This window comes from Prionailurus bengalensis, chromosome A3, assembly GCF_016509475.1.
Source record: "Prionailurus bengalensis isolate Pbe53 chromosome A3, Fcat_Pben_1.1_paternal_pri, whole genome shotgun sequence".
Classification (NCBI taxonomy): Eukaryota; Metazoa; Chordata; class Mammalia; order Carnivora; family Felidae; genus Prionailurus; species Prionailurus bengalensis.
Window position 1 is genome coordinate 14970075 of NC_057354.1, and position 25240 is coordinate 14995314.

General features: G+C 49.8%; 2 protein-coding genes across 7 annotated transcripts in view; one reads left to right on the forward strand and one right to left on the reverse strand.

Moving 5' to 3' along the window:
- The window catches only part of NCOA5 (nuclear receptor coactivator 5), a 31117-nt gene extending 14894 nt beyond the window's left edge, over nt 1–16223 (forward strand). For 2 of the 3 annotated variants that reach the window (XM_043553814.1, XM_043553815.1), the window contains 6 exons: nt 6800–7126; nt 8736–8872; nt 9852–9978; nt 11816–12015; nt 13370–13690; nt 14154–16223. In XM_043553814.1, coding sequence (XP_043409749.1) covers nt 6800–7126; nt 8736–8872; nt 9852–9978; nt 11816–12015; nt 13370–13690; nt 14154–14743 — 1702 coding nt within the window. In that variant the 3' untranslated portion in view covers nt 14744–16223. Of the gene's footprint in view, nt 1–6799; nt 7127–8735; nt 8873–9851; nt 9979–11815; nt 12016–13369; nt 13714–14153 lie in introns of all 3 variants that reach the window. The other variant, XM_043553816.1, reaches the window with a different exon arrangement.
- A 673-nt stretch (nt 16224–16896) lies between these two features.
- The window catches only part of SLC12A5 (solute carrier family 12 member 5), a 36602-nt gene continuing 28258 nt past the window's right edge, over nt 16897–25240 (reverse strand). For all 4 annotated transcript variants that reach the window (XM_043553810.1, XM_043553812.1, XM_043553813.1 and 1 more), the window contains 9 exons: nt 24550–24745; nt 23507–23676; nt 22948–23079; nt 21951–22058; nt 20709–20831; nt 20411–20610; nt 20055–20069; nt 19681–19814; nt 16897–19474 (listed from right to left, as the gene is read on the reverse strand). In XM_043553810.1, the coding sequence (XP_043409745.1) occupies nt 19383–19474; nt 19681–19814; nt 20055–20069; nt 20411–20610; nt 20709–20831; nt 21951–22058; nt 22948–23079; nt 23507–23676; nt 24550–24745 (1170 nt within the window). In that variant the 3' untranslated portion in view covers nt 16897–19382. The remainder of the gene's footprint in view (nt 19475–19680; nt 19815–20054; nt 20070–20410; nt 20611–20708; nt 20832–21950; nt 22059–22947; nt 23080–23506; nt 23677–24549; nt 24746–25240) is intronic.

Consider the following 25240-nt stretch of genomic DNA (forward strand, 5'->3'; position numbering starts at 1 on the left):
TGCAAAATACAGAGTAGTAGATTGATGTCATCCTGTTAATGACACTTAACCAACTGCTTTTAATATTTCCAATTGATTATAGGTATTCAACAAACATTGGTAGTGTTGGGGAAATAACCATCTCCTCTGCTTGGAATCCAGTATAGCTATTGCCAGGACATTAAGTTAAAAATGCCACTCTGTAATTTCATCTGTAATGGAAAAAACAGCTGTATGCTTTTCTTCTTTTTTTAATAACATACAAACAATGTTAGAGGGGGCCTTTTAAAACGTTCTCCCTACTAGATACATACATATGATTCTTTTAAAATCCCCCCTTCCTCAGTAACAGTTTCTAAAATGAGATTATTTGGGATATAGATAGGACAGTAGCTTCCTGCTTTTTTTTTTTTTTTTTTTTTTTTTTTTTTTTTTTTAACAATCATTAGGAGGCACAGCTAGACTAATTCAATTTCCATCAAAAGTCAGTCTTCCCCCTTGGTGCTGTGTCCCTAACTGGGTTCCTCAGCATGTTATTTAACGTGATGAAGTGTCATACTGTCATGCTTATTAATAAAGTTCAAAGAAGAAAGATGTTCGCATTTAATAAAATCTATTCTGAGCCCCATCTCAAACCTGAGCAGAGAGTCCCAGTTTTTTACCTTTAAGAATAAAAATGTAAAAACTCTAAAGCCAGGGGTGTCCGGGCGGCTCAGTCGGTTAAGCGTCCGACCTTGGCTCAGGTCATGATCTCGCAATTGGTGATTTCGAGCCCTGTGTCGGACTCTGTGCTAACAGCTCAGAGCCTGGAGCCTGCTTCAGATTCTGTGTCTGCCCCTCTCTCTGCCCCTCCCATGCTCATGCTGTCTCTCTCAATAATAAATACACATTAAAAACATTTTTTTAATAAAGAAACTCTAAAGCCAGAAAAATTGAATATTCAAAACAGAATACTAACATTTTGATCATCGTACTGATCATGTGTTGTCTCTTAAGGTGTACCAAGAGGGCAGAAATAAAATGGAATAAGTAGGCAAGATGGATGACTAGTGAGCCTGGAAGAATCTAATCGTTTCTTCAAGGGTGAACACTAGATACCACTCTTTGAGTGCATACTTCCAGTCAAAGCCTTGAAGTAATTCCAGTCTCTTGACAACAGCCAAACTACCTTCATTTGGCAACCCTAATCATTTGTGTGTCCCCTGCCATAGGGAATGCAATGTTTCCGGGGGGGGGGGGGGGGCGTGTATTTGTGGCAAATATTTCCCTTAAGTTGTACTTTTATGTCTTCGGTGTTGCTACTTTTGATAAAATAGTTTCTAAGCATGCTGGCGAGACCTTCGTAACACCTTGTTTTGCTGGACGTTAACCTTGAGTGTCAAAACACCTCCGTATCTTTGGGAGTTTTCACAGGATTGTCACCTCTTCAAACGTCTCCGTAAGCCACAGTTCTGCTGGCATTGCTCTCTGTTCAGTAATGTGCCTCCCTGATGACTCCAGCTGTCAGTGTGTAGTTCTAACAGTATTGGTCCAGCCAAGCACAGAATGGCTGCATCAGGGATCCCTGCTCCGGATCAAATTTCGGCCTGAATTCTCATCATTTAGCCCTTGGACCGCCTCATTGGACTCTTGAGCACATTGCTTAGTTACCACGTAAGTTGTCTAGCTTTGGTACTAGGCGCTGGCCTTTACCTTCTTTAAAGACTGGACCGTGATTCTGACTGTACCTCAGATGTTCTCCGTTTCTATCTTCAGCTCAACACCCTGGCAATCCAGGTCTTGGGAGCATACCCCGACACAGATGTGACCTCCAAATGAGACGCCGTATTTCCTAAATCTTCCTGCCTGGCGTAAAAAAGAGCAAATAGAACTAATTTGTGTACATCAAAAGCTCTGCAGAGAATTTTTCCCACGTATTTGTTAAGGATGTTAGGCCTGGTGCCTCTTTGGTGAAGGTGGTCCAAGATCGGTTCCTCAGAAATACCCTAGCTGTAGACAGTTTTCTTACGTGGCCCAAGGTGATTTCTGCATATCCACGGCGCTGATTCCTCTGATGACCACTTGCACTTGGGTATGAGACAGCGCTAGCTCTAGGTGAGCCTCACAAGTTAAGATACCAGGCACTAACACTTAAAGAACAGCCGTCGATTCTCAGAGCAAGTGCCACCTCCACCGACAGAAAAGTCATATTTGTGCTCGAGAAAATCACCAGTGTGCTTCCTAGGGAGAAGCGTGGACACTTAACAAAATTCGGATCTGTGAGGTGTGATACCTCATTGCACCCCATATCCTGCTGTCACCTAATGGCAAAATTCCACACAAGTCTGTTGTCTCCGTTTCTCAGTAGCACGGAGCCATCGTGGTGGGGGATCGACATCACACAGCAGCCAGCCGTTTAGATCATAATATTTGTGGACAGTATCTGTGACAGAACAGAAGTACCAAGAGCTATTGGAGAATTTTTTTTCAGGAGTAAACAAAAAACTGGCCCTCCCAAGGAAAATATTGCATTGAACAGAAAGGCGGAACGGAGATGCCAACAAAAAAGGACCGAGGTCTTTCTCCGGAATGTTCTGTGGAGCCAAGGACAAAGAACACGATCCTGGGCTTGAGGTTTCATTCTCTGGAGGAAGAAAAGCTCAAAGTCCATCGTGCTCTTCCAAGATGGTCATTTGTCGTTCTTACTCTGTAGGCTCTCAAACGCCTAGTGCTCTGCTCACCTCTTTAGTCCCCAGGAAGAGAAGCACTTCTACCAGAAGCGCATCACTTGCCACCTGAGCCATGGCTTTTCCCTTCACCCACCCTTCCCTTCCCTGTCACGTGTTTCTAAATGATATGACGATATTTCTCTCAAGGCAAAGAGCACTTGGCTTTTTTTCCCAGCTGAATAGATGAGAAATTTATAACAGTTTTAGTAGTGTTTGTCATCTGCCTTCAGTTTGTGGACTCCAGTGCTGAAACTTCTCTAACTGGTTCAGTTTAAAGGTTCGGTTTCATTTTAGCCTCTAGTGACCTGGTACCTAAGGGTACACTGCATTTGGTCTAAGTAAAACACCTCTGGTGCCATGGGATGAGATTGAGCCTTATTGGGCTCCAGAAACTTGCTTTTAACCCACTTGTTACCTAAGGTCACGCATCTTGTTCAGGGGCTTCGTCCTTGCGGCACTCTGAATCCTGCACGCTGTACCTCCCTTTTGTTAGCTGGTTCTTGTTTTGAGAAAGATGTTGGGGCCAGCAGCAGAAGCCCTTTTGTTCTGGGGAATTCTTGATTTGGGTCCTACAGTGACCCTAAAAGGTTTTTTGTTTTTGTCTCCAGAAGAACAGCTTCTGCCATACTGCTCATCTTTTGGAGAAAGGAGAAAAGCTTTGCCTTTTCATTTTAGAGAATTGTTATCTTCTCTGTTCCTATTTCCACCATTCCTTTGGTTCTTTCCACCTTGTGAATATCATCTTTTCTTCATTTTACCCAGAAGGCAATTGAGGGGGAATTAGTAGTTTTGTTGCACATGGACTTTAGATTCATTGAGGGAAAGGGAGTGCTTGCCTTCTCACACTGGAAGCGTGAGCCGAGACTTTGGGAATCTCGGGTTATGGTCAACCTCCAGGGATGGACTCTGACAGGTAAGTAAGGCACTTTAGTGGATTCAAAAGAAGGAGAGTGGTACGGCCTTTATAGTTATCCTAAGGCTGTGATAATGTGCTGTGACTCGGTGTTCTTATCCATATCCCCACCCCTCATTTCCAACACCCAAAGGCTGTGTGTGTGGTCTGTGGTCTGTCAGGTTCATGATCTCTCTCATCCCTGATTGCCAAGAACACTTGAAATCTGATTCTACCTCTAATGACTGCTTCCAACTGCTCCCCAAGGCAGGTTTATCTACCGATCATTAATCCAAAAATACTTAATGGTTGTCCCTTCCCATAGAATCTTGAGTGTTTGCCCACATTATATACTCTAGCAGATGTTATACATGTGAGGAAGATTATATGACCTAATAAAAACCAGAGTAAGAATCTTGGTCAGTCTGCACTTTAATAGGAAAACTGCTTAGTACCTCATTTAAATTCCCTGGTCTCCCATATGTTTGCTCCCACAAATCAGGAGTACTTGTGAGCCTTAAAATGTATGACAAGGACTTTTCATAGATGCAAAATTGGCATTTAAATTGGTTTTGCTGTGCCCTTGTGGATGAAGTGGAACTGAGGCTCTCTACCAAGCTGATGGCAAGGCATCATGATGGCTGCCTAGTAATGTGTAATCATGATAGATGACGGAAGTATAAACGAAACAGGATGCCTGCTCATGAGAGGCTTATAGTTCAGTTGGAAAATTCAATTCATTAAACGCTGAGCTCCGTGCTGTCGTCCTAGGGATCCAAAGACTTCAAAAGAGCTTAGTCTTTAATAGAAAAGCCATGTAAACATAATTACAGAACGGTGTGATAAGTGCAGCGACAGAAATATGTACAGGAGCAAGGTTCATTGCACATAGTCATGGAGCATTCGCTGCATATGCCAGACATTATAAACCTACATAGTGGGTTTATAGTAGAGAGTCACACTGACAGTCCTTGTCCTCATGGACTCACAGTCTGACAGCAGACGTTAAACAAGTAAATGTGTCAAATTGTGATCAGTGACAAAAACAGTGCTATGAGAAAACGTGGCCAGGATTTAAGGGCAGAAAGTAAACTTTTAGACTGTTAGAATCAGGGGTAAGAAACATTCATTGTGCTGAGACAGAGAGAATGAGTGCGGATCTGTTTTTGCTGCTCAAGTAGAGGCATCAGGAAAAGCCTTGGCTAGTTCTAGCTGAAAGGCCAATGTGGCAAGATAATGGTGAACTTGGGAGGGGAGGGGACAAGATTGGAGAAAACAGCCAAGACCATGCAGCACCTGCCCAGCCTTAGTAGAGATTTTAGATTGAATTCTGAACACTGCGGGAAACCAGTAAAAGGTTTTATGTATTTGAAAGATCACCCTAGAATAATCTGGAAAAAAGATTAGAAAAAGAGGCAAGAGCAGAAATGGGGAAATCTTTCCCCACTTTAGAAGTCTCTTGCTTTGTTAGGGAAAGATTATTATGAGTTGGCCTTTAGTGGTATTAATGAAGGTAAAGAAATGGGCAGAATTGATAATCAATTTCAGAAAAAGAATGGACAGAATTTGAAAATATGATTGGAAGAGCAGTTGGGACTTTGGAAGAGATGACATTCAGTTTCCTAGCTTGAGCAACAGTGTAGGTAGATGTGGCATTTATCGAGATGGAGAGGACTGGAGGAGGAACATATTTGTTGGGGAAGTTCAAGAGTTTAGGGCAGATTTTATGGAGGAGGTAATCCTTAAAAGTAGGTCAAACAAGAAGACATTGTTGTAAAAACGTAACTATATCAAGATGAGTAATAGAAATAGTAAGTGTTCTAAGCATTGAGCAGCCAGAAAGATCAGCAGTTACTAGGGAGATTAGAGAAGACTTCTTGGACGATTTGAGACATGAATTTGCCTGTGAGGATTGGATGATACTTGCATTAAGTGCAAGAAAAATATTCCAAGTTGAAAAATATGAACAGAAATCCTGAAGCAGATAAGAATCATATGAGTTAAGTCATAAGGACAGACCTGAGGGGGTTGAATCAGGAAATGGGGGAGGGATAATAGTTGGAAAGTCCAGATTTGTTATGGAGGGGTACACAGAAATGTGATCGTCAAGCCGTGATTGGCAACAGGTGGAAATTTGGATGGTTAATCTGATATTTATGTGTAGAATGAATTGAAATCTGGAAGATTGGTTTTTGGTTTGTGTTTTGGAAACTTGTTCGTACCGAGCATAAAAATAAGGGTTTGGATTGATGAATCCAGGGGGAATGAAAAGGAAAAATGAACAGGATTCAGGTGACTTAATGGGGATAGGAAAGAAAGAATCAACGTTAATTTTCAAAAACTTAAACCTTGGTAACTAGGAAGAATGAATCTCGGCAGAAGTGAAAAAGTCGGGAATGGGACTGAGTAAGAAATGGGTTGAATAAGAAGTTTAATTTTAGATAGGTTGAGTTTCCAGTGGAGTGGAATGTCACATGAAGGATATTGAATGAGATCAGCACAAATATGTCTGTGATTTCAAACACTGTTTAAAAAGAGGGGAGGGAACTGGGTTCTGCATTAAACTCAGATTAAGAGAGACCACTACTCAATAACTATGTTGAAAAGACAGAAGCTGAGTGTTCTCCTACTTTACTGTGTGTGTATCATATTGTACTTTTTCTTTTTTCCCTTAATTTGATTATCGTACTATATATTTTAAGTGAAGTTTTCTGTACTTCAGGGACAACTACTTTGATCACTGTTCCTTTGTATGAGATTGTGCATTTCCTCCTTTTTTCTTCATGAGTCTTGCCCCTTACTGTGTCCCTCCAACTTTCCCCCCCTTTTAAAATCTCTTTCAAACAAGTCTGGTTGGAAAAAACAGGTTCTAGGGGAAAGATGCTTTCACTCTGAAAACCTGTGGAGATGATAAACATGGTGTAAGGGATACCGAATTACTCCCTGAAACCTGACAAATACTATGACCGCAGTCAAGACATTTGGCTTTGGGTCATACGTTCTTCCTCTGATGTCCTAATCTTTTGAGATCCTGGAACCTACTAGTCTTTATTCGCTGATGAGATGGGTGACTGTCTTTAAAGTTGTAGTCATGTTCTCACTGGCTGCTGTGTTTTAGAGAAAAATGCTTGGAAAGGGTGGGGGCTTCCTCCATTAAAGAGCTGAAGGGTTGGCTACCTTCAATTTCTTTGTCTTAGCTTCTTCTTGCTACCTCCCACAGAGATCCATATGGCTTTGGAGATGGTCGAGATACAAGACGTGATCGATCCCCAATTCGAGGAAGTCCAAGGAGAGAGCCCAGGGATGGCAGAAATGGCCGGGATGCCCGGGATAGCAGAGCCATTCGAGACCCCCGAGACTTGCGGGACCACAGAGATAGCAGAGACATTCGGGATCACAGAGACAGCAGAAGTATGCGTGATGCTCGGGACATGAGGGACCTCAGAGACTTTCGTGATCTAAGAGACTCTAGGGATTTTCGGGATCACCGGGACCCCATGTATGACAGATACAGAGATATGAGAGACTCCCGAGAGCCCATGTACAGGTACATACTCGGCCATCCGCGTAGATCTTTGTTGGGGTTTTTTTGTAACAGTCTTTTTTTGTGGGTGTTCTGCTGAACTAATTGGAAACTCTGTAAGGACAGTGACTTTATCAGCCTTAGGTTTCCAGTGTCTAGCGAGTGGCAGATGTGCTCCTCAATAAATATTTGCTGAATGTGTGAATGTTCAATGAATTATGCTTAGTGAATGAATCTGAATCTCTCCCTGTAGCCTATGAAAGGTAGTATTGTGCAAATGGACAAAAAAGATGGAGTGCAAATTGTTTTGGCAGTGCAAAAACACAGGGAAGACACACACATAGCCAGTAAGTCTGTGAAAAGACTCGCCGCATCATTAGTCAACAGGGAAATGCAAATTAAAGCCACAATGAGATACCACCTCATACCTACTAGGACGGCTATGATAATTTAGTAAGGAAAACAACAAAAGAAAAGAACAAGCACTGGCGAGGTGTAGAGACTAGAAGCCTCAAACATTGTTGGTCGGAGTGTAAGATAGTATGGCCGCTGTAGAGAGCAGTTGGCAGGCGGTTCCTTAAAAAATTAAATGCGGGGCGCCTGGGTGGCGCAGTCGGTTAAGCGTCCGACTTCAGCCAGGTCACGATCTCGCGGTCCGTGAGTTCGAGCCCTGCGTCGGGCTCTGGGCTGATGGCTCAGAGCCTGGAGCCTGTTTCCGATTCTGTGTCTCCCTCTCTCTCTGCCCCTTCCCCATTCATGCTCTGTCTCTCTCTGTCCCAAAAATAAAAATAAACATTGAAAAAAAAAATTTTATAAAAAAATTAAATGCAGTAGAATTGCTCTGACCCATCAATTTCACTCTGGGTGTGTACCCAGAAGACTTGAAAAGAGGGACTCAAACAGATACTTGCATGTAAATGTGCAGAGCAGCACTCTCCACAGTGGCTGGGAGATGGACAAAACCCAAAAGTCTGTCAAAAGGTGAATGAATTAAAAAATGTGATATATCCATACAGTGGAATATTATTCAGCCATAAAATGGAAGGTAATTCTGACACCTGCTGCAACAGGGATGGACCTTGAAAACATGCTAAATGAAGTAATCCAGACAGACACAAAAGAACAAATAATGTGTGATTCCACTTACATGAAATATCTAGAGAAGACAAATTCACAGAGACAGAAAATAGATTAGAGGTTATAGGGATGGGAAGTGAAGAGTTACTGCTTAATGAGTGTTCTGCTTAGGGTGATGAGAAATTTATGTATAGATTTATATGAAATATTTGTATTTTTGTATGTATTTTAAACAACAGTTTTTTAAGAAGCACAGGCAGGGGGGATGGGAGTCCTCAAAATTAATATCAGTCATTACTGTTAGTTATTTTGCATTTCCTTTAAGCCAGAAACTATTATGAGAGCTTTCTGTACATCCTCCCAGCCATTTTGCAAGGCAGGTTAAGAGTCACAGCCACCGAACTGATAAGCAGTGAATCTCGTTTGTCTAATCCCAGAGTCCACTGCCTTACTGTGCTGTTTCCTCACAGGGGACTGGGTCTTGAAGAATTCTCTATATCTGAGTTTTGCAGGATAGGTGAGTTTTAACTTTGTGCAAATTTCTCCCACTTTTCAGGAGAGAAAGCTCTTATGACCGATACCTGCGAATGGATGACTATTGCAGGAGGAAGGACGACCCTTACTTTGACCGTTACAGAGATAGCTTTGATGGACGAGGCCCTCCAGGCCCAGAAAGTCAGTCTCGTGCAAAAGGTAAAGTAGCAGTTTATTTGTTACTGATAGAACACTTTACAAATAACCAACTGGAAAGGGACTAACGACTTGGCTAAGCAATCCACAAAAAGAAGAAATACAGATAGCCTATTAGTATGTAGGGAACATTTAGCTTGAAAATAATTTGTAAAATGCAAGATTACTATCATCTGCTTTAGTCATGTAACAAGAAGTAAATACAGAATTGTAGCAATAAGAAATGAACAAAAGATTACAGCTGGAGAGGGTTAATAAGTGCTTGCTTTTTGCCTGTTAACCAAATAACTACAACTGTCGGCACTCTCTGTGCGGCATGTGATGTGGGGTTTTTTTGTTTTATATGTAATTTTTACCTAATAGCGTCTCTTTTTTAGATAAAGACAAAATGTTTTTTCAAAGCCTGATTATTCTCAATACATCCTTAAAGATCTCGTAATTGTTTTGTAGTTGAAATAAGAGCCTCATTTTTAATTTGTAATAAAACTTCACCACGTGATTTTTTTTTTTTTTTCCGGAACAAATTAACAAATACCTGTGAATGAGAGTCTTAAATAGTTGTCCCCAAAATGCAAATTAGAATAGTAATGGAATACTATCTTTTACCTGTCAAGTTGGCAGGAATGTTTAAAAATGACAACACCCAATGTTGACCAAGATGCAGAGAATTAGCACTAGGTAATCTACCCCTGTGAAGGGATAAGTTAACAGCCTTTAGAGGGCAGTTTGGCAGTATGCAGCAGATGATGCATTTAAGTGACCATGCCCTCTAATCCAGCCATTCCATTTCAATGAATTTATAGTAATAAAAAATAATAATACTGGCTATTTTTAGGAGGTAGTCCAGAAGAGTAACTCAGACAGAGTATATGTATATTACGACCTTGGCCTACATACTTGTAGGATTTAAAGTAAGGTCTGTGGCTTATTTTTATAGAAAGGCACAGTCCATATTTCAGTTTTCCTTGTCGGTGTCTTCCAGAACGTTTGAAACGTGAGGAACGGCGTAGAGAAGAGCTTTATCGTCAGTATTTTGAGGAAATCCAGAGACGCTTTGATGCTGAGAGGCCTGTTGATTGTTCTGTGATTGTGGTCAACAAGCAGACTAAGTAAGAATCCTTCGGTTATTTCTCCTGAGTAAGGAGAATGGTCAGAAGAGAAATGAAGACTTCCTTTGGCAGCCGTACCCACCGAACTTGGGCTGTGGGTTCTAGCATTGCTCTCCTACATCGAGCCAGAGTTCTGTCAGTTGTGGCTTGACAGAAAACCCATTGCAAACTGGCTCCGCCCCAAAGGGAAATTTTTAGTTTGCCTGACTGGGAATATCAGGTATGGCCACATCCAGTGACAAACCACGTCATCAAGACTTGGTCCCTGTATTACCCTCGTTCTCACGCAAGCTTTCTACTGGAAAAGGCAGAATGGCACTAACCCTATACATCTGTCTCAGCAAAAGCCTCTGTTTCCCAGTGCTTCCATTTAAAGGCCTGGAATTGTTTCTCATTGGACTGACCTGGCTCACTGTCCCATCCTTGAACCAGCGGTGCTAAGATTCCCGATTAGCCAGGGCTGGGTCATGTGCCCCATTCCTAGAGCTACAGGTGGAATTAGGCCTGTGGAATCATGTGGACTGAGTAGGAAGGGTGCTTTCCCAAAGGAAAACCGAAGAGGGAATATATGTTGGTCATGCAAAGCAATAGATACCCCCTTCATGGAGCCACCCCGAATCCCCACCACTTCGGGAGGCACGTGTCTCTGCATTGGCCTGCCAGGCCTTCTTTATGAAGTGCCGTGATCTTGCAGAACTGTCAGGAAACCGTTCTAGCCAATCCAGAGTTCACAGTACCTCTTTGCTTGCCTCTTTTTCACATTGTTTCCTGAAGAGACCGAGCAGAGAGGCACAAGGGAGCATAGCAGCTTGCAGGCTTGGCACTGGCTATGTTCCCTTTCCCCAGGTGGTTAGTAAATAACTTCATGTGTTTTCTAGCACTTTGAGGTTAAAGAGCTAATTTCAAGGCAGAGACTAGGGAAATAGGTGTCGAGACACCAAGCAGCAGGCAGAGTTCCCAGGCTCTGGGCTGCCTTGTTTAGAGATAGATGCCACTTTTAACTGTGGATAGCTTTTTTTTTTTTCTTTCTTGACACAGGATAATAGCTGTTATTTTCTAAGCACCTATTCTGCTATCCCTTGCTAGGCGATTTACTTAAATTATTTTTAATCTTCGCAGTCATCACGTTACATGTGTGTTCATTCAGCTCATCTCTTACGTGTATGGCGAAGCTAGGTACTGGGATGCAAGTATATAGGGCCCCTTCCTGTGGTGGAGCTTACACCCTAATTGGGCAGATGACAACAAAAATGGGGGTATTGGTGATGAGCCCTATGAGAAGAAATATATCAAGGATCTAATTTAGATTGGAGAGAAGGGAATGACAAGGGAATGACATGAGTGGAGCCATATTCCTGTTTTGTTGGTAAAGAAACAAGTTGGTAAGAGGTTGAAGGATTTGCTTAAATCCTCACAATTTTGTAAGTAAATGATAAGGTTGGGATCCAGACGACTCCTAGCGTTAAAGCCCATGCTTTTTCCACTCTATTGTGCAGCACCCCAGAGACAGGTACATGCCTCAAGTCTTGGGCAGCAGGATGGTGTTCAAGGAAAGACCACTGCTCTGCAGGATCAAGAAAAAGACCTGGGTACTAAGGACTGTGCTGTTGGTAGCTTAATATGTGACCATTCTGAGCTAGGCATAACCATTCTGAACTCTGGTGTAAGGGATGGAATTGGTCTAGATCCTTGGAGCCTGAAGAGGGCACTAGGGAGACATGGGATGTGCTAAGATTTGAACTCTCCATAGGAGCACACACTGCTGGCTGAGGTGCAACAGTATACAGATTGGGAGCTGGTCAGGGAGTGCTCACTTGGATCCTGTTTGTTCCTACAGAGATTATGCTGAATCTGTGGGGCGGAAGGTACGAGACCTAGGCATGGTAGTGGACTTGATCTTCCTCAACACAGAGGTGTCACTGTCACAAGCCTTGGAGGATGTTAGCAGGGGAGGGTCTCCTTTTGCTATCGTCATCACCCAGCAACACCAGATTCACCGCTCGTGCACAGTCAACATCATGTTCGGAACCCCACAAGGTACGGAGGCCCAAGTGGGTTAGAATTCCAGAGATAGTCACTAGTCCATTAATTCTTTGATGCCCTACTGAGAAGAAGCAGGTTTGGGGCAAATGACTCGTATGTCAGCTCAAAGATGGTGGGTCCCTTTTATAAGCAGACTGGAGGAGACTTGCATAGTCACTTACTCGTCTGATATTCTTTCAGTGGATGCAGTTCTGGGTCTGCTATATGGAAAACATTATATTTAGCTCTCAGGTATACATAACGGGATGCCGGTAAATGTGTAACCACTAGTTCTGGGAAGGGGGCAGGAGGCATTGTGGTTCACAGCATTTGCTGATGGTGTAAATGCTCCCCCTATGTGTCTTGTTTCAAGCCACCAACATGCAGTCACTTCAGGGATGGTTGGGAAGAGACATGCACCATCAGCTCTCACCGTTGAGAGCAGGTGCCGGCACACCTCTGGCAGATGTGCACCGCATGGAGCGTGCTAGAACCCTTGGCTTTCATTAGACTTTGTAATAAGGGACTGGGGACACGACAGGCGACGGGACAGGACAGTCTGCAAGTGTGCTAGAGAAGTAGAGGGGGCAGGAGAGCAGGGAGGAGGCTCAGGAAGTCCTTGAAGCCCTTCCCTGAAGATGCTTTTAGTACATCGCACTCAGGATGTTAGGACTCAGCCAACCAATGGCCCTGGCCATTGCTCTTCCAGCCCAGACTGGACTTTGCCCTTTTTCCACCACATCGGAATCTCTTTGCGTGACTTGTTACCCATAACCATAAAATACATAGGGCTCTCACTAGGTCATTTGTGTCTCTGAGCAGTAGTTCTCAAGACGTGTGAGGGCATTTCTGTGACGTTCTGAGGCTTCTCACCACCCTGTAGGTCACGTTGCCCATGGGTAAGGAGAGGAGGTTATTTAGGGTCATATTTGATCTTAATGCATGACCTTTGAACTGATGAATTCAGAAACAGTAGGCCAGCTCTATCCTGAGTGTCACAGTAGAGAGCCAGACTTTACAGAAGAGCTTTTTGGCCCCCTGCAGCCTGCCTCCCATGATTATTCCCCATGTGGTCTTTTTGAATCTGTGGGAGACTGTCATGTTTCTTTGGTTTTTACTACAAGTCTGTGATCTAGGAATTCCCCCGAAGAACCAGCTCTGTGAAAGGTGTGTGTGTTCCCCACCAAAGAAATCTATTCACCTGTCTTTCCAGCCTTCGTCTCCCCCACTCTGCTCCGCATCGTAAGGCTTTTTGTCACCAGAATGGTTTTCTTGCTGGTTTGAGGTTAGAAAAGGCTTGGTAGAGTCCAGAAGTTGGGCACTCACAACTGTCACGGGAGAAAATAACTCCTGTCCTTCTCTCCTACAGAGCATCGCAACATGCCCCAGGCAGACGCCATGGTGCTGGTAGCCAGAAATTATGAGCGCTATAAGAATGAGTGCCGGGAGAAGGAGCGAGAGGAGATTGCCAGACAGGCAGCCAAGATGGCAGATGAAGCCATCCTGCAGGAAAGGGAGCGCGGAGGCCCCGAGGAAGGAGTGCGCGGGGGGCACCCTCCAGCCATCCAAAGCCTCATCAACCTACTGGCAGACAACAGGTACCTCACTGCCGAGGAGACTGACAAGATCATCAACTATCTGCGAGAGCGGAAGGAGCGCCTTATGAGGAGCAGCACCGACTCTCTGCCTGGTGAGCTACGTGGCAGGGCCGAGGTGAAGTTCTGACTCTGCATTTCTCTAACCCCCAGGCTCTGTTGGGAGGGTGGCAGGCCCAAGCTCTTTGGGGTGGGTAAGGGGAATGAGCCCGTCCCCTGGGTTCTCCCACGGGCCATCCTTGCAGATGTAATGATAACTTAACACTTGGGTACTGAATTCCAGTCCCTGTAGTTAATGTGGCGATGGGTGGGCTAAGATTGCCAGCTACCTGGTCACCGAGATGGATGCCCTTTGTTCCTTTAAGTAGTCCTCTGGGGCACCTAGGCTGTTTTTTTGGAGACAGCATATACCATGAAGTAGCTCCTTTGGGAAATTGATGTTACAGTCTGTGTACTATGTGATTGATGTGATCAGTGATTGTTGTTCTTCCCTGGCTGTTAAGCCTCCTGCCCACGGAGGGTACTTTCAACTAGATACCTCCTCCTTCTGTCTTTTAGGCCCGATTTCCCGCCAACCACTCGGGGCGACCTCGGGTGCCTCGCTGAAGACACAGCCAAGCTCCCAACCGCTCCAGAGCGGCCAAGTGCTCCCCTCTGCTACACCCACTCCAGCTGCACCCCCCACCTCCCAGCAAGAGCTTCAGGCCAAAATCCTCAGCCTCTTCAATAGTGGCACGGTTGTGGCCAATAGCAGCTCTGCATCCCCTTCAGTCGCTGCCGGAAACACCCAGAACCAGAATTTTTCCACGGCAGCGAACAGCCAGCCTCAGCAAAGATCACAGGCCTCTGGCAATCAGCCTCCAAACATTTTGGGACAGGCGGGATCTGCTCGGAACATGGGCCCCAGGCCTGGGGCTCCTTCCCAAGGGCTCTTTGGCCAGCCTTCCAGTCGCCTGGCACCTGCTAGCAACATGGCTAGCCAGAGGCCCGTGTCTTCCACAGGTATCAACTTTGACAATCCAAGTGTACAGAAGGCTCTGGACACCCTGATCCAGAGTGGCCCTGCTCTCTCCCACCTGGTTAGCCAAACTACAGCACAGGTGGGGCGGCCCCCGGCCCCGTTGGGATCCTACCAGAGGCATTACTGAGGCTAAGTCTCTCAACTGTCCCCAGTCCCCTCATCCCCTGGCCTCCTCCCACCTACTGCGTTCAAATAGAGTTATTTGGAGGATGTTCTCTGCGCCTCTCCAGGTCTACATCGAATGTTTCTACCACCTGCTCTCTCTTCTGCCCAAGGCTTTGTTGCTTATTCCTTCCAGAGTCAGAGTTTATACTGCATTTGGGGGTGTATCTTTTTTTGTTGTTTTTGGTTTTTGTTTTGTAGAAAATAAATATCTCTGGGGTCACTTGGGCAGTATAGGTGTCCGGGCTCAGTTTATATTTCATGGGTTTCTCTGGTCTCTTGTCAGCTGGATTTGGGGGTTGGGGAGAAGGAAGAAGCCACGACCCGATCGACTGAGTTTGGAACAGCATTTTCATGTCCGTCGCCACCGCCTTTGTTCATTTTGAACCTACCAAGGTTTTTTTCAGCTTCACACAGGCCGACCAGAGCTCAAGCTCCTGTCTGCAGCTGCTTCCTAGGGTTGCAGAAAGCCAGCCTGGGCTGGGTAAGCACGGTGTCCTCGTGCCCCGTTCCATGTGTATGGGGTCTGCCGGAGGATTCATAAAGCAGCTGCTCTGGAGTTTGTCTAGGAGAGTGCGTGGCGGCCACAGAAGCAGGCACTTTCCTGCCTAATCCAGGGTTGTTAGTTTGGGGTTTTCTTTCTTTCTTTTTTTCTTTCTTCTTTTCTTTCTTTTTTCTTTCTTTCTCTTTCTTTTTCTTTCTTTTCCTTCCTCCCCTTTCCTTTTTTTTCTTTTTTCTTTCCCTTTCTTTCTTCCTTTCTTTTTTTCTCTTTCTTTTCATTTCGTTGGAGGATCTCCAATGGATTGAACAGCTGCAGTCACCAGCAGTTCAATAAGAACTGTAATCTGGGCCCTGACCACTCTCACCCCCTTAACGTTTTTGTCAGCTTCTCCCTCTCCAGTGCTAGTTTCATGGAGGTTCTGAGAAAGCAACTCTAGACTCTGGCAGGGAACACCCTTTTTTTTTTCAGTGATTGTTTTGAGCTTTTGGCTCAGAAATCAGGTTCTTATTTTCATTTGGACTCTTCTGTTTCTGAGCAGCAGGAGGTAGGGACCATTTTGATGTCAGACTTTTGGTAGCTGGACATGTCCTTGATACAGGTGGTTGTTCATAACTTTTGAGCCAGAGTGAAATTATTAGAGGGAGGACTTCTGGCTGCTGCTCTCTATGGAGCCAAAGGAAGCTGCCCTCTCCCTAGGGATGGTGCTCATCAGAGCCCTGTGGGTCACAGTCTCAAGGGTCCCCTGCAGGGATGAGGGAGGGCAGGGACCTCAGCTGAGTCCTTGCCAGTGGCTGAGCAAACAGTGCTTTCAAAAACTCAAGGTCCCCGATGGCAGCGTTTTATGTTCTGACCTGTTTGTGTTCTATAGTGTTTTTTTCCTCTTTGGAATTCTGTGTTGTTAATAAGATGAGATGATTACTTTTTATTAAAATGAAAAAGTAAAGGCTGTGTTGTCTTTTTGGGGTGTGAATAACTGCAGGGGCATTCCCTCCCCAGTCAGAAGGTGAGGGCCCCTGACGGAACATTGACTGGTTTCCATCTGCCGTGACGCCTGCTCCCTCTTGTCCTCATCTGTGGTTGCGGTCAGCCCCGAAAACCTCCTCTGACCCTAGTCCTCTTCTGCCACACCTCCCCCGGTCAGAAGCTTTAACATCAGGTCAGAGCAAAAGCCTGCTGGCTAATTATGATGCTGTGTTGAACGGGCTTGTTTGTGGTGGACTCTCAGTGTGGCAGCAGGCTTGTCCGCTCACTCTGGGAAAGGGACGTTTCTGAGGAGGCCGTTTCTGGCCACTGGCCAGTGGAGCAGGGTGCTCTCCCGCTTTGATTTGGCCTCAGCTGCCACCCTGTGTTCTACCCGCTGTGTGGGGAGTTGGCAGAACCGTAGAGTCATAGAAAGTGGGCGCCTGGAAGAGCATTTAAGGGCCAGGAGCCTGGGGAAGGGGGCGAGGTCGGACCAGCACGGGCCTGACCTGGTTGTCTCAGGCAACCAGACCCTGAGGAGCAGCCCAGCCAGGGACCGTGGGTCGGGGTGTGATGAGGCAGGGCTCCTTCCGAAGAGCCACCTTGAGTTCCGCTCCTTCCCCCTCAAGGGTCCATACAGCACACCTCAGGCTGTGAAGGGTATAATAAAATTATTTTTATTGCATTTTGTGCAGACGGGAGTCTAAAAAATACAGTAAAAGCTGTAAAGCATTAAATGGGAGCGGAGGAGCATTCAACAAGAAAGGAAAGAACCAACGCGCTCCTTTCCATATTGGCACAAAGAACACAAGATCAGTACTGAGGCGGAATGCGGAATACTGAAACACACTGAAAATTAAAGGCAGGCCTAATAATAGTAATAAATAATCTTGATTTGGTTTGCAACCTCTCCTATTTACAAGGGTTTTCAACTTCATTGCATTGCCCTGCACATAGATTGGCTAAAACAAAAGCAACACTAGTTCTCACTACGAGGCTATTGAAATATTGCACTCAGAATAAAAGTCACTTGAATGGACATGAAACATCTAGCTACAATGATTGTAAAGATAATTTGATGAATGACCTGTGATAACATTCATAACAAATATTGCACATGTAGCACAGAAAACTTGGGTTTTGTTATGGGATGTTTGTCTTCTTTAACAGAAACTTTGCTCTTGCCAACCAGACATTCTGGGCCCAGATAGTGCAACTTTGGTTCCCTAATTGGTGGTGTTGATACAGCCCCTTCCCCTTCTGCCCAGGCTGCCGCTTAGCCTGGGGAGGCTCAGGCCCCCAGAAGGCTAGACCCAGCTGTGGTTCTCGGAGGTCTTTTGAAAGATGCAGGGGGGTCAGGTGGGGGGGCCTGGTGTCTTAATATTTCCAACCTTCTGGAGAGTCCATCTTGCCCCCTTATCAGAGGGCCTTGGCCTAACAGGCAGATACTGAGACCTACCTCCAGCCACACCTGACCCAGTCTATAGACGGCAACAGCTCCAGCTCTCCGCCTTGGGCTCAAAGGGAAGGAGGTGGTGAGGTCAGGAGTACTCGGTAGCCCCAGCTCTGGGAGGTGGGCAGGATGTCTAACTAGGTGCAAATGTCAGGGACCTGGAGCTGGAGGTACTGAACCCGGTCCCAGAGGGCGCTGGAACGAGCATGCAGTGCCTGTCCCCCTTAGTGACGTGCCCTGGGGGAAGGGAGCCCGCCCAATGCGCCTTCTCTAGGGATAGACGGCGCCTCCGACCGGGCTGCGTGGAGCAGAAGCGCCAAGGACTGGAGTTGGAGAAGCCAAAGAAAGGCTTTGGGTCCTGGTTGGAGGAGGGCAGAGAGGCGCTTAGAACAAAGCACATGGCGACTCCAGCCCTCCCCCAGGCCCGGGTGCCTGGGAGACGCAGCTAGAGGCCGCTGCTGGGCAGCAAGGCCCGGCCCCGGCACGCGGGAGAAGGCGGCTGGGTCCCCGAGGCCGGAGCTGCCAGCTGCCGGGTGGGGACAGGGGAGGGAACATCAGGAGCAGAGCTGGGGCCTCCCCGGTGGGTCTGGCCCCTAAACCCAAATCGCTTCCCCTCCTCCCTCGCCTGTCCCAGGGACGCAACTCCGGGGAGGGGACGCCCTCCAGCTCCCCGGTTTCAGTCTTTGGCGAGGAGCCATGGGATAGGGGGAGCAGGCGACCAGCCGACGAGGAGAGACGCCCGCTCCCCCATGAAGGCACGGGGGCGGGGCTTCCTCGGTCTCTCCGCCCCCCATCCCCTCACCACCCCCGCCCCCAGCAGCCCCTCCCCGGTCCCGGCTCCGGCTCGCGGGGAGCCGAGAGGCGGCTGCGCGCGTCTCCGCAGCCGCTGGGAGGCGGATCCAGGAAAAGCCGGGCGCTGGTCTCACCCCATCTCCAAAACGAACTTGCGGGAAGGGTCGGAAGCCGGGGGCGCGCGGGAAGGGCGAGGAGGCGAGAGCGGAGCGGGGGTGTCGAGGAGCCAGGACCACGACTCCCGCCTGGGCCGAAAGCACTTTTGCTCCCAAACTCGCGGACGTCCAGGAAAACCCAGCCTCCCGAGGCCGCCGCCTCCCCCGCGTGCCCCCAGCGGGAGAGCTCGAAGGCGGCGAGCAGAGAAGTCCGTTGCGCTTCTAGTCACAGAAATATGGGGACGTTAAAAATACACGCGATGTCTCCTGTACACTATGTATAGGCGCGGCCCCGCGCGGAGGGGCGGCGGGTCGGGCCGAGCGCGGCCTCCCCACCGCGCGCCCTCGGGCCGCCCGGGTGCCGGGCCCGCGCCGGGGCGCCGAGGAGGACCGGGCGGGGCTGGAGAGGGGACGCGGCCGCGCGGCCCGCGGGCGCTCCTCACGGCCCCGCGCCTCCGCCCTCCGCGCCTCCCCGGCCTTATTGCAGCGTCTCCTCCGGCGGGGCGAGGCCGGGCCCGCAGAGCGACGAGCCAACGGGGCGCTCGGGCTCCGGCCTCCGCGCGGGGCGGTCCCCTCCGAGTCAGCCCCGAGCGGCGTGGCCTCCGGGCTTCAGGCAGCGGGGAAAGGGGCCAGGGCGCGGGCACAGGGTCTGTATGTAAACGGTGACAGCGGCGGGGGGCGCGGCGAGGGCTCCGGGGCCGCCGGCCGGGCGCGCTCGGGCCCGGGTGGCAGGTCCTGGCTCTCAGGAGTAGATGGTGATGACCTCGCGGCCGCCGCCGCGGACCAACATCACCCGGTCCAGGTGCTCGGTGAGGACCTCGAGGAACTCCATGTCTGAGCGCCAGTCAAGGAGAAAAGCCGCGTCCCCTTCGCCCTGACGGAGTGGAGGGTCGCGATCGGGCGCCGGGGACCCCTGGGCCCGCCTCCCGGTCTGAGGTTCCTGACGCGGGAACGCCTCGGCTCTTCCCTCCCAGGACGAGGACCCCGTTGCCCCGGACGTCCGCCTCCCTCCCGCACGCCCCACTTTAGGTCCTGGATACAATTTTCGTCACCGTTGCGGTTGCGGGGAGGTCCAGGCATGTTGAGCAACACCAGCTTGGCATCCCGGGATTTCTTCACGATGACCTCGTTCAGCCGCACGGCAGTGTGCATGCGCCGCACGTTGGACTGGTTCCTGGGGGAGGCGGGAGGGGAGGCGGGCGCGTGAGCCCGAAGCCGGAGAGCAGGACCCAGTGCCCTTGCAGCCCCAGGCGCACTGGGCCGCTGGCACCGGTCAACCCCAGACCTCTCCAAGTTGGGCTGTTCAGAGACCCCAAACGGCCAGGGGCCCGCGCTGAGGGTTCGTGATAGACTGAGGAGAGCAGGGACCCTGGCCAACCCAGAAGAGAGAATTAAAAAACCCTGAAGCACTTACAAATTCTCCCACTCCCTTCAGGAAACACAAGAGAAGCAAAGAGAGGAAGAACAAGAGAGGGGTCAGAAGAAGGAGGGGCTGAGCACTTGGGCCACCATCCTCTCCCTCCCCCACCCAGTGCTCGCCGGTCCCGCTCTCCCGGCCACACCCCCTTCGCTTCTTCACGGCGCCCCTGGGAGCGCCGACCCTCGGCAATCAGCCCGACCCCAGGTCCTCGGATGGGGACGCACAGACAAGGTCTGGGCGGGGTCTTCCTACCAGGACCTCCTCTGCTCATCTGCTCTGCCAGGAGGAGCAAAGACACTGCGGGCTCACCCCAGCCCCCAGCCCCCAGCGCGCAGCCCCCAGGCCCCTACGGCTTCATGCTGAAGAAGTCCTTGATGCCCTCCGAGGAGACGGGACTGGGGCCCTTATTCTTCTCTGCCACCGACTTGTCCTTGGTCCAGGTGAGATGCACCTTCTCAGGATCGGCCTCGCCCTCCCCCTCAGGCTCCTCCCCCGGGGACGGAGAGCTGCTGGGGCAGCTGGGAGCGCTCTGGTCGTGGATGAGCTGCACCTGGGAGATGAAGGAAGGGGCAGGCAGCACGTGACTCCCTTGGCCGAGGCCAGAGGTGCGGCTCCCACCGGCTGGGGCCAAACCACCCAGGCGCACACCTCCTCTTCTGGCTTCTCCTCACTGTCACCAGCGGTCTCTTCTGGGACGTTGAGGCGGAGCCGAGTGTTGGCTGGATTCTTTCTCCGGATTGAGCCGCGAGACTCATCTGTGATACTCTGGATCTACGGAGTGACACAGGTTAGCGCCAGCTCGGCTAGGAGTCACCACCCGTGCCCTGCAAACAGCTACCTCCAGAGCTGATGTTCAGCCACGATGCACACTTCTGGGAGCCATACCAGCTGTTAAAACATTGCAAGGCTTCCATACCAAATAGCTTTTGCCCCGCTGGCCTGGCCGCTCCAACTCATCCGCAGAACCCCTGACCTCCCCACCGTCCAGCAAGCAAAGGGTTAACCCTTGGCCCAGCAGGGCTCTATCTTAGCACCGTGGTCCAGTGTCAGTTCTAATTGGTCAGTGCACATGCCGTTTTGTGTGTGTGTGTGTGTGTGTGTGTTCACTATCACCCTGGACAACATCCTTGAAGTGTTCACCTTTCCCAGCTCAAAAAGGTACCCACCACTCATTCCCCTGAAGATCCATTAACCAAATCTGAGAAATATATTATCCACACCTGGGAGACCCCCTCAACCATGGTCTGTCGCTCTCACCTACAGGATCGATTCCACAGGCAACCTGTCACCTGCCCCCCAGAGCTCTTCAGTCCCCTGCCACAGAGTTACCATCACTCATTTCACCAAGGGGTGGGCTTTCATCCCAACTCGGGGCGCTAGTGGTCCACGTTACTCACACCTGGGAGATCTTACACCCATACCCCGTGGGGGGCTCATCATCATTACCCCCTGAGAACTCATCAACCGTACCCTAGGAGGTATGCCCCCAACTGCCAACCATCAGCTATATCCCTAAATAACCATCTGTTACCCACTCTCGCAGGGTCTATCACATGATCCCCCACACTCGGAGCCCACGCCCACGAGGAATCATCATCCATACATATTTAGCTTCCACGATTCTCCCTTGGGCCCCAGAAGTCACATACAGAGGAAAATCTGTCACCCGTGCCAAAGCCCTCTGCATCCTGGCTGGCAGGCTTGGTAGGTGCCATGTACACCCCTGCTGCTAGGGAGGTGGGGTTGAAGGGAATAAGGGTGATGAGTAATGCTCTAGGGTGAAGGTCGTGCCAATGGCCAGGAGTGTGAGCCCCGGGCCATCCCTAACCTGTGCAGACCCAGAACTGGCAGCAGCTTGAGGCTCTCAGAGCCCAGCCAGGGCAACCTCACCTCGCGCTCTCGCTCATTCTTGGTTAAATGCATCTGTTTGAGGATCTGGGAACGCTGCTCCATCACCAATGTCTTCTCGTAGGTGTATGCCGAGATATCGCTTTCATGCTGTGGGCGGACAGGGATGGGGGGGCGGGGGGCAGGGTAGAGTGACAGGGGCAAGGGAGGAAAGCATGAGCTCAGGTGCAAGGCCAAGGGAAGGGAGGCGGACCCCCTTCCTTCTGCCAGCCTAGGGCTTCTCTCTCTAATGACCTAGTTTAACCAATAGCTGTGGGAGGCAAGGACGAAGCAGAGGACAATGCTCTTTGAAGACAATGCTGCTCATTCCCTCCTCAGCCCAGCACAGGACCAGGGTGTGAATGGGTGAATTAATGAACGAGCAGATTAATTAATTACCCGGGTGAATGGAGAAGGGGAAGAAATTTTAAAGGAACAAAGTGATGAATGAATACATATATGGATGAATGGGTAGTTGAGTGAATGACTACATTAATGAATACACAGAGGGATGGGTGGACGCGTAAATAAACCGAGGGCGACGGATGGATGAGAGGCCATGCGGTGTAATCGCTAGGGGCCTGGACTCTGAAGTCAGCCTGCCAGGGTTTGCATCCTGGCGCTGCCATTTGGTTGTCCTGTTGAGCAAATTACTTAACCTTTCTGTGCTTCAACTTCCTAATCTGTAAAATGAAAATGCTGATACTTGTATCTGTTTCACTGGTTGTTGTGAGAATATATATATATATATACACGGCGTGAGACAGTGCCTTACATATAATGACTTGGCTATTCTTGTAAAGAAGAGAGGGACGGATGGATGGATAGATGGGCAGACTCTTGGGTTACTCCAAGAGAGGCTAAGAGGTAGGTAAGATGGGGAAGGGATCCAGCATCATAAGCTGATCGATTTGGGGGTCGCCCTATTTGGTGCTAGGGCCAAGAGGAAAGAGGGCCGGCTAGGACTCCAGAACTTCAGGGGTGGCTGGTAGGGACTCACCATCTCCACGACCTCGACCTCCGCGGTGATACGTAAATGGTACAGAAAGGTGGTCAGGTCCTTCTTCATCTGGATGCTGTTGTCGTCCATCTGGGCCACGGTGAAGATGCGCATCTTGCACTTCCGCCAGACCTGGAGGGGTGAAGGGGACCCAGAAAAGCCCAGCCCAGACGCAGTGAGAAAATTCAAGGTCAGAACCTAGAGAGGACCCTGTCCCTCACCCTTCCCACCCACCTTCCCCCCCCCCCCCCGCCACACACACACACACACACACACACACACGCAGACCCAAAATCCTCTACCTGGGAGGCCACTCCCTACAAACCACCCCCCTCCCCCGCTTAGGTAAGAGTCCCCATTAAAGTATCGCTTGCAAGGGTGAAGCAGCGCTCTCCTTTACAAGGCAAGGACACCCGCCAGAGGAGACACACTCAGGTCCTAACATCTCAGGGGAAGGGAGGCGATCAGCCCCCCTCTTCCAGAAGCTCCCGGGGAGGGGCTCACGTGGAGGCTGGCCCTGGCCAGAGCCCACAAGCCACGCAGAGCCACGCTCGCTCACCTTGTGGTGTCGCAGCAGGAAAGGCAGCAACATGAGCATGCCTCCGTCGTGCACAATCCACCAGACGTCGATGCTGCCCTCGGAGAAGCGCTCGGGGTTCCCAGGGAACATGGAAACGTTCTTGGTGACCAGTAGGGCCAGGTGACCAGCTGTGGTTTCCCGGACCAGCTCTGGGGATGGCCAAGGAGAGGGCCAGAGGGGAGAAGAGCGACCCCGGTCCCTTCCTGCACCAAGGCTCCTGGCACCCAGCACCCCACCCCACCCCCACCTGGCCCCGGCCTTGGCCTGAGTAGTCAGAAAACCAGCATCTACGTAGGTCTCATCACTGAATTGTTGTTTGGGTTGGGGAAAGCCTCTCGACCTTGCTGGGCCTCAGTTTCCCCACCTGTCAAGTGGCAATGAGACCACCTGCCCTTCCTATCAGGAGCTCTTCCGTGCACGGCCTGGTTTATCCTCTCAACTGCCTTTAACTATGATCCACCCGGAAAGGAGCCAGAACAGCCTGGAGTCAACAGGGCAGCCTCTAGGCGCCCAGCTGTGTGATCTGGAGCAAATTCCTCCATCTCTCCGGGCCTGGGCCTCCGTTTCACACCAGTAAAGGGGAGATGACACTGCCTCGCCAGCCCACACGGGACCGCTGAGAGGATAAGAGGCTTAGAGAGGGGCTCAACTTGTCTGGCAGACAGAACACAGTCTATACATGTCCGCTATTATATTACTACCAAGGTGTCTAGTGGTCAGAGAGGGTGAGTCACTTGTGAACGATCACACAGCTAGGAAGGGCCAGAGGTGAGATTGAGACCCAGGCCTCTCTGACTTCGCAGCTGTAGCTCTTTCCGCTGCCTTCCACTGACTCTCTCTCTCGGGGCTGAGTCAGCTCCGCAGGGCCCAAGACTATCTCCCTCACACCTGAGTCCTCAGCGCCTGGCACATGGCCAGCTCTGAGCACCGACCCCCCGCATGTGCGACACCGGGAAAGAGCCCCCGGGGCCCAAGAGGGAGAGCCCACCGCCCACCACTGTCCCCGGCCCACCCAGTGTTACCAATGAAGTTCCTCCATGTCTGATGATCTTCCTTCTGCCGCCAGTTGCGGGGCCAGCCAACCAGCACGGTGTTGTGCTGCAGCCCCCCGAGGCCCCCGGACTGGATCAGATGCGACACGCCGTCACGCAGGTTGGAGGAAATCACTACCTGGCAGAAGCCTTTCACTTTCTCTGCCTCCATCAGGCGCCGGATGGACTGGGAGATGGGGGGAGGGGCGTGTCAGACAAGGACGAGCCTCAGGCCTCCCTTCCGGCTGTCTCTCCCCTTCACTGTCCCCATCTTCTCGAAGCTCAGCTCCGATCACGTCAGCCTCTGGCACCAGAATCGCGCATGGCTCCCCATCACCTAGAGCCCCATTCCTTGTGGATCCCGCAAAGCCGTCCATGACCTTAGCCCACACTTCCCGCACCCTGCCTTCGCCGGCAAGCCCTCCACCCCCACCGGGACCCTCCCCCCATTGCATATCACACCCTGCTGGCCCAACTCAAATGTCACCTTCTCAGAAACCACCCCCCACCCAGACCAGAACGGAACTGGGCTGCTGTGCGTGCCCCGACGATTTGTTTTTAACAACTTTTAAAAGTTAGCATAATGAGAAGCATTTTTAATGCGCACTCAACCTGCACTGTGAAGGTAGGGTTCTTATTAGTCTTATGTTATAGATGAGGCAATTGAGGTTCGGAGAAATTA